The sequence below is a fragment of the Colobus angolensis genome, unplaced genomic scaffold, assembly GCF_000951035.1.
Source record: "Colobus angolensis palliatus isolate OR3802 unplaced genomic scaffold, Cang.pa_1.0 Scaffold493, whole genome shotgun sequence".
NCBI classification, from domain to species: Eukaryota; Metazoa; Chordata; class Mammalia; order Primates; family Cercopithecidae; genus Colobus; species Colobus angolensis.
The window spans coordinates 1,116,254-1,125,781 of NW_012118410.1; the positions used below are offsets into that span (position 1 = coordinate 1,116,254).

Sequence of the window (9,528 nt, forward strand, 5' to 3'; positions counted from 1 at the left end):
AGAAAGAAAGAAAGAAAGAAAGAAAGAAAGAAAGAAAGAAAGAAAGAAAGAAAGAAAGAAAGAAAGAAAGAAAGAAAAAGAAAGAAAGAAAGAAAGAAAGAAAGAAAGAAAGAAAGAAAGAAAGAAAGAAAGAAAGAAAGAAAAAGAAAGAAAGAAAAGAGAGCACATTTCTTTGCTTGCTGAGGATGCCCTACTCTGTAACTGAGGAGATTTCAATAAACTATCTCTTCTTACTCGACTCAGTGACTTGTCTTGAATTCCTTACTGTGTGAGATCAAGAACCCTCTCTTGGGGTGTGGCTCAAAACCACTATTTCTAGCAACACATTAAATACGATTGCAAGGCATTTATACGTAATGTCCATATTGAATCACATTTTGATGTAAAATATCTTACCCTTTGGAACTTTGTCGCTTTTCTCAGAAGCCTTTAGTGTTGTCAAAGAACTTTCAGGTTTGAATTCCTTCACGTCTTTTATTTCCTTTCCATCCTTTATTTCTTTTCCCTCCTTCCCTTCTTTCCCTGGTTCTTTTAATTTAGAATCTAACACTGCTAGTTTGCTTTCAGAGCTGGCCTCATCTGACAGCTTAAACTCAGGCAATATTTCCTTCAGGAGCTCCCAAACTTTGTCCATATAGCCCGGGCTAAGAGAAAAGATATCAACATTAATTTCCAAACGATGTTTTTTTTTTCTTCCTTGAACTTTGCAAGAAATTACTGACAGCAAAATCAACTTGCTATTTAATGAATAATTTCAATTGTTACTCAGATTTTTGGTTAAAAGAAACAGCATTATATATTAGACATTCAACGAGCTTTCATTGAGTGCCTACTGTGTGCTGGGCTTTGCTGAATCAAAGCGACCAAAACCACGGTGTTATCACAGAGATCACTCACCCTGGCAGGGAAGCTCATCATGTTAACAACCATGACAGGGAAAGAACATGTCCTTGAGCATCTATTAAGTGGCACACACTTTCGCATGCATGATCACTTATGCAGAAGGTCCTTATCTCACTAGGCTTCTCTGTGGAATGTGACAGTGTTGTTTCTTGCTCCTCTTTTAACTCTTCCCTGAGGCTTCCATAACATGCCTCTTTCCTGGTTTTCTTTCTGTTGTTAAAGAAATTCCTTGCAGACTCCTTTGAATATTCCCTTTCTTCTGCTTTCTGTTGACAATTTAAGTCTTCTCCCACGGCTCTCCTCTTGGTGTTTTTGCCATTTTACGTAGTATTTCCTCATATTTTGAGTTTATCCATAAATGTGTGTAAACTCTAAATCATTAGTTCCAGCTCAAACCTCTCTCCTGATATCCAGACTCACACATACAACCACCTAATTGGTATTTGTCCCAAACAAATAATAAAAAAAAAGTAAGTAAACAGAAATGCCCTGCATCACCTTCTACTTGGCACTCAAAGCAGAAAATTGAGAATGAACAAGAGTCTCTCTTTAAAATTTCCTTCAAATAAAACACAATGTCAGTTGGATTCTACCTTTTCTCAGTGCAGTGGATCACCTTTTCTCCATTCTCATCACCACTTCCTCGGGAGAAGCCCTCAGAAGACCCCCCCAAGAATACTGCACAAGCCAGTGTCGCTGCTCTACTCCTGCTGTCCTAAGGTTCTGAGCAATCTTTCAAAATCACGAGTCTGATAAAGTCATCCTCCTGTCTACAATCCCTTAATGACATCTGATCATTTTAAGGAGGTTGTAAAAATGTCTCAGCATAGTATAAAAGGCCTCTCTATCTATCCGGCTTTTATCTACCTTTCCTGTCCCACACCCCATTCCTCCTCTAGAATTCCATAGCATGAAATTCAGTTATGCAGAACCATGTGTTTTTCTGGGACTACACCCTACCTTCTTCTATTTCCTTGATATTTTTTCTTCTGTGAGTTAGATTTCCCGCCTCAATCAGTTTCATTCCTTTCAACTAATCCTTTGAGATCAATTCAAGTATTACCTCCTGCAGGAATTACACAGAAGGCAATACATTGAGCAAAACAAAAGAGGGTCCCTGTTCTTATGGACAATTTTACATCCAATGGATGGATACAACAGAGATAGAGAGAGAGAGAGAGAGAGAGAGAGAGAGAGAGAGAGAAAGAGAGAGAATAACAGCACTGATAACTTCCATGAGGAAAATGAAATAAGGGAAGCTGATGTATGGCATAACTTGGGGAGGGAATAACTTACACTGGATGCTCAACTAGGCCTGTCTAAGGAGTTGATGGTTAAGCTTGGTAGGACCCAAATGTGACATACCCAGCTAAGTGAATAATCTGATGAAAGATCATTCGAGGCAGAAAAAATAAAAATAAAAATAAAAATAAGAGCAGCCCATGAAAGAACCACAAGGTAGAGTGAGTTTCATATATTTCAGAAACAGAAAAAAAGACTTGGGTGACCAGTAAACTGTTGCCAAGACATTGATGTGATCAGAGACTGTGTGAATCAGACAGTGCAGATCTCTGAGGATCATGGTCAAGACTGTAGAACTTCATTCAAGCGTAACAGTTAAACACTGAAAGGTTTTAAGCAAGGAGAATGACATGATCTGATTTATACTTTAGAAAATTATTCTGATTACCAACTTAACTAGAGGAGGGTAAAATAGACCCTGGGAGACCAGTTATAAATCTAATAATGGAGATGTAGAGAAACAAATTGATTCAGAGTAAGTAGAGAATGTACTGTTGACAGAGCTTAGTGAGAGATTATATGTGAGAGGTGAGAAAAATGAGCATTGAAGGTTTTTTCTTTAGCTTGAATAAATATGTGGATGGTAGTGAAATTCACTGAGATGATGCATTCTAGGAAAGGTACAGTTTGGGAGGTTGAGAATCAAGTGTTCCTTTCTGGATATTCTGAGTTTAAGATACACTTTTGAAAATCCTCATAGCTATGTAACTTAGGCAGTTGTAGATAAACACAGTCTAGAGTTTAGGCAATTTTGACCAGGCGTAAACTTGAAAGTCATTGTCAAACAGTTTGTTATTTAAAGTTACAGGACAGGAGCCCTGCTACATACCATCACTTAGCAGCTGTTCATTGGTTGAGGAACAATCCAAGAAGGCTGAGAAAGAGCAGAAAATAAGAAGGAGAGAAACTCAGAGAGTGTGTTGCTGTGGAAACCAAGGGAAGCAAGTGTTGCAAAAGGAAATAACTTGTTTAAGAGGATCACATACTAGGATGCAAGTAAATGAGGCAGGAGAGGTGACCACTGGATTTGACAATGTTAAGGACTTCGTTGACCTTAAGAAGAGTCATTTCACTGGTGTGGTGGAGAGGGAAGGTCAAAGAGTCAGATTAGAAGAAATGGGGAGTTGAGGAGATGAAGACAGTGTGTACAAACCACTCATTTATTTAGATTTTTTTTTCTGAGGAAAACAAGAGAAATGAACTGGTGGCTGGAAAATAATAATTTGTTTCCCTGTGCATCTCTGATCTGCTCAACTCCCTGAACTGCCTCCTATTCATCTCTGGATCCCCACTACCCAGCAGAGTGGCCTTTACCACATTTTATTGTTTTTTCATTTGATCCCATGACAGCTCTGGAACATAGGTTATACAGTCTTAACTGATGTTTAGGAGGTTGTTAAGTTGTATGGCATCACACAACCAGCAAATAATTGAGTCAGGATAGGAACAGACCTTTCTGAATCCAAAATCTAGGTTGTATTTCCCATCTACCATATAAAATATACTACACTATGAAAAAGACCTATTGAAACACCACGGAATGAGATCATATAACTTCTTGGACCATTAGGCTTAAAGACAGAGCAGCAGAGTGCCATGTTCACAGACAGACCATGCATCAGAGACACATGCCAACAAGAGTCCTTTGAAGTGGTTGGATTTCTAATTCCCACTCAGACATGTCATTGACTCTGCTTCTATTATTACATGGAAAATTAGAAGATACTCTGTTTTGATTTTCAGAGGTAAAATTTTACAAATTTTCTTGGTGTGAATTATTCTGATATCTTGTTTCTTTATCATCCTCTGGTAGAATTCTGATGATTTCATGTCTCTGGTGTCTCTACTAACTATTGCACAGAGAAAACTGCACTTGCACAGGAAAAACTGTAAGCATTCCATCAACACTAAGTATAAAAATTTAGAGAGCTCCATACTTTCAAAATCTCATTCTCTCTCTATTTCTCTCACTAACATTGTCCACATTATGTCAGGAAGTCATTTAGATATTAGGAAAAGGTTTTCCAAAATAAGATAAAAAAGAGTGCCATCTTGGCTGTTCCTAAGATAAAAACAAGATCAGTTCCTACCCTCCAGTTTTGTTTTGTTTTTTTTTCCCTGAAAATACTTTTATTTGAACAAAGCAACCCCTAGTTTATCCAGCTGGAAATATGGTTAAGATGGCAGAATCCAAGTTACTAGGGCCTGTCTTCAACCTCCTCCAATCTCTATTGACCCTGGGCAATTGCAGCTTCCTATTACCAGTCAAAGATCAGAGATGGTCCAGGTTGATAACTGTACTGTGGATTTAATCATCTTGTAAAAGTCAGTATCTGAATTAATGGTATATTCAAGTCTATTGTTATAATTCTTTTCTATGCACCTTATCTTGATTTTTTTCCAACTGTCAATGGTAAAATGATAAAATAGTGCATCTATATTCCTCATGTATTAAATAAAACTATTGTGAAATTATAAGTCAGTATTAAATTGAACAATGTCTCTATTCTATTCTTTACCTAACAGCTATTTTTGGACATAAAGAAGCAATTTCTATATATCTAGAATCATATGAAAGAAAGACTGTGGTCTTTGGACCAGCAAGACTTACATGTTCCTAGTTTGGGGAAATTCAACCTCTCTGAGCTTTAGTTTCCTCATTTGAAATGATGCACACCTAGTTGATGGGGTCATATGGATGATTAAAGGAGACTATCCTTTCAGGACTGTGATTTTTAAATGAGAAGTAATATACTAAATTACTTGATGCATAATAGCTGTCTTCTTATGATTATTTCCATATAGATGTGGCCAATTAAAAGTTGCTTTTATGTTTCTATATTGAAGTAAGTGTGATAGGTTTATAAGTACAAAGGGAAGTTTACAAATGTTTTACTATAATAAATAATTACCATTGTTTTAATATTTGTACATCAGATATTTAAAGATTAAATTCATAGTATATATATAAGTGTGGGAGACCTGCACATGCCACCCCAAAATATGAAGGATTGCTGAGCTACAGGCAATTATGAAGAAACAGATACACAGAAACTCTGTTTTCCCTCAATTTACCTAAAAGCAAGACATAGATTTACAAAAACTGAGAGGCATCCTGCCCCTCATTGCCTTGTACCAGAGAGAATAGATGTTAACCCCTGAAGACAGCTTTGGACCCTTACTGGCCTGAAAATTGTACCAGAGGAATGTATATGAACAAGCTTTCTTAACTAGCCTTTATCTATCATTTATTTGCCTTCCCACAAGTTGCCACCTGTAGAGGCTCAAAGTCATTTTCTTTTGTCTTGTCACTTCTGTAAAAATTGACTGCTCTTTGTGATATATTTCCCATGGAAATCTACATGGTAATAAGCTGCTGTGTGTTTTTCTCTTGTTAATGTGTATTCTGTTACAGGAGTCAGTCCCAACGAAGAACCTATGGGGGTCATTCTTCTCCTATATAAGGACATAGAATTTACCCTGAAATTCCCAAGGAACTTTATGTAATACTATAAAATGATATTTTTCCCCAAATTTTGCAAAACATGACCTTTCTTGAAATTTTCTTAAAGACTAGGAGTATTTTAAAGAAGTCTTGGGAAGAAAGAAAAAATTAGATATAAGCAATTTAATAGTCAAACGTACTGAAGAGAAATGACTTCTGGTAACCACCCTGTGAGCGCATGAGTAACTGTGAACTCCCCCAGTTCTCTCCTGTCTGCTACATGGATGCTAAAAAAGAAAATGCATAATGTTATAGGTAGCAACATTTGAAAACACATAAAGATATGTAAGAACTAGGAATCATTAATAAACTGCAATATATTCTGATTATTCATTACAATATGTATTAAAAATACTATCCCAGAAGCTAAATAATTTGTTAAAACCCTGAAGTAGGATTTATAATATAATTAATTTCATTTGTATTTGCAAAGCATACTTATATGCTTTATTTTTTAAGATCTAAAAGTAATAATGCTACATACATAAAATATATTCACATTATATATTATAAAATATATAATTAGTATATAATCCATTTTTATAGACTTCTTTTAAAAACAGAACAGTCTCTTTCATCATTCCAATTTCAGTAATTATTTTAAGATGTCTTTGAAGCTGTGTGTTAGATCAGTCTCATCTATGGCAAGTCAAGATGGGCATCAGAAATCCTTACATAACTGTGGAGAAACCAGAAACATCTTTTCTGTCCTATACAGAAGAGTGAATCTGTCAGCTTAGCATAAAGTAAAATGAGGATGTGATTAACCAATATCACTATTCTCATCAGGCCTCTTTTTTTTCCCCAGAGGTTATTAGTCTATTTACATTTACGCACAAAAATGCCATATCTCCCTTCTGCCCAGGAGTCACGGCTTCAGCTGACTATATGTCAATGGTGGTGTTAATGGCATTACCAACACATGTGTGCTTTTCTTCAGAGACAAATCTTACTATCTTAGTCACATGTGCCATTACTTTAAAATGTGCACTGTTTGTTGTTTATGGATTACGAATTTATATATGTCTACCTATTTCAAAGATAATAAGTGTCTATTGGGATAGATTCCAGACAGTCTAAACTCCTCATTGGATAAATTTATGAAGTGACTTTGCAAATCAAATAGAAATAATGCTCTTTTCATTGCATATCTCACATTGACATTGAAGTTACTATGTGTTAATTTGGAAAATGTAGTAAGCTAAACTTCATATCACTATGTACTTCAGATCACTATGTACTGTAAAAATCTGAAAAAAATTATGGAAAAATATAAATTGTTCCACATAGGGCAACTTTTCACTAGAAATCCCAAGGAATGTATGATACTTAGCTTGTTGCTTTGTTTACTAACTGGATTTTTTTAAAAAAATAATAATAACCCCAATACTTATGTTGCTGTAAAGTTCTACTGAACTATAGCTTTAAGAAAGATAAAATACGACTCCAATTATCCAGGTCACATATTCAATGCCTCACTGCTCTAGCAGCTCTGATTCTCACAACTTCAGGTTATGTCTGAGAACTAGAAACATTCAGAACATATTTTTCCCCAAATAAATGAACATGCCACCAATATGAATACTTAGTGATATTCAGCTACCTACAAATATCTGAGCTGAGTTTTTGTAAAAATCATTGCAATTAAGTGCTAAAAGCTGGGTGAAACTAATTCCCAAAGGAAAACTGAGGGCTGGTAAGAAAAAAACAGAAATGAAGACGATGGGAGTAGGAATGGTTGTTTTTGTTTTTTAGCCTTGGGAGAGAAAAATGAAACTGTGCCTAAAGAAAATCCACACAAAGCAGACCTGGCTTCTGACTGACATTGCAATGACATTGCAATGTTTATAGAAGGGGAAGGGGCTGAGCTGTGAGCAAATGTCTAACATCTACTGTTAAAGCATGTGGGTATGTTCTATTAAATATCAAGAATCTTTGACAAACTGCAGGAGGTGGATGTGTATAAAATCCCAGCCTGTGCAATGTATGTGAAAATTCTTCCAGTGAACAATGACACAAAATTGCCATGCATTTCCAACTCAATCATCAAAGCTTTTTTGTATTTTTAGGGCCAGGATGATATGACTTCTTTTCTCCGGAAGTGTAAGCTGAGAGAATAGAGCATAGCAGATGTGTCTCATATACGTTGGTGCACAAGTCAGGCAGGAATATAAGACAGAAGCCAATTTTGCAAGAATATTGAAGAAAATATAAGTAGTTTTCATCATGAATATATCAAAAGTGACCAATGTTACCAAAATCAGGAAATGCACATTGACTTCTTTCAGAAAAGTTCAGGTTTTTCAAGATTATTAAATTATTGCTGCATATACATAACCTAAAACTTTAACTAGATTTCAGGATATATTATTCAGTTTTTAGATGAACCAATATTTTTCTTCCACAAAACAATTTTTTCTCCTATTAAAGGAAGTATTATTTTTCATGATCAACTTTGCATTCATAGTAAGTCAGCATTGAATATAAAATAATTCCTGGGTATTTTTTTTTCTTGGAGGAATTTTGCATTACTGTTAAGCTAATAGAACAAATCAGTGGCTTTCGCACATTTGATTTTTATACTAGGACATTTACATTGGTTATGTAATAAGCTATGCAATATGAATGTATAGTTAATATTTTTGTTTGCTTTGTTCTATTCATGTGAGTGACAATGTGTCATTACATACTCATTATTTGCCAGCTTGATAATAGCTTTAGACAAAAGCATTGGCCACAGTTCAAATTCGTAAGTTGAAGCTGGAAGCAATAGATTGTTATCTTCATCAAAAGGCAGAAAGTCATCAATTGTTATCTTTCTCCAGCAACCCTAAAAATAAGATGAAAGAAATGTAATACCATCAATGACTTACAGTCTTTTCTCTCGTAAATTATTGCACATGACTGACATTATTATTTACTGTTTTCCAACTTTATTTTAGCTTCTTACACTTAAAGACTGAGATACTGAATTTCAATACTACTCTGATTGAATATTTTAGCTTATTGTTTTATTTTACATAATCACAGCACACCCATGTCTATATCAATATTGTCCTTATTTATGAGGTCTTATGCACAAATTCTTGGGAACCTCTTACTGCATAATGAAGTAAATTACGGTGTTTCAAGTAGCAGAACCAAAACATTATACAACCATGAATAAGCCTGGACATAATCAAATTACTTAATGTAGTCAAAATACAAATTCTCCAAATATAACTTTAGTAATTATTGCTTGATACATCCTCACTGACCTTACACTTCCAATTCTTATATTATTGCTACTCCTCATTAATTTCTTGTTCAACAAGAAACTACAGAGAGATAAGCCAGATACAAAAGGATACTGTATGAGTTCTAAATATATATATATATATAGAACATATCTATTCTGAACATAAAAAAATACATTTGTGTGTGTGTCTGTGTGTGTGTGTATGTGTGTATACATATGGAATGTTTCTTCCCAAAATTCATGTGTTGAAATCCTAATGCCCAATGTGATATAACTAGATAAAAAGGAGGGTAAAGCCCTCATGAATGGGATTTGTGCCCTTTTAAGAAGCCGAAGAAATCAAACTTTTTCTCTTCTACCATGTAAGTTTACAGCAAGAAAATGGCCAGCCATTTATGAACCAGGGAGCAGGGCTTTGGCAGACACCAAATCTACCAGTGTCTTGATCTTGGACTTCCCAGACCCCAGAAATATAAAAAATAAATTTCTGTTGTTTATAAGTCACCAGTCTATGGTATTCTGGTATAGCAGCCTTAGTTGTTACAAGACTAATATTATCAAGGTTATATATACTTATATA

General features: G+C 35.1%; 1 protein-coding gene across 1 annotated transcript in view; it reads right to left on the bottom strand.

The window, feature by feature from the left end:
• Window positions 1–9,528, bottom strand: part of ADGB (androglobin) — a 249,984-nt gene that overhangs the window by 163,411 nt on the left and 77,045 nt on the right. Inside the window, exons 6-8 of the mRNA XM_011959441.1 lie at window positions 8,401–8,540; window positions 5,851–5,937; window positions 397–644 (exon numbers count right to left, since the gene is read on the bottom strand). Coding sequence (XP_011814831.1) covers window positions 397–644; window positions 5,851–5,937; window positions 8,401–8,540 — 475 coding nt within the window. The remainder of the gene's footprint in view (window positions 1–396; window positions 645–5,850; window positions 5,938–8,400; window positions 8,541–9,528) is intronic.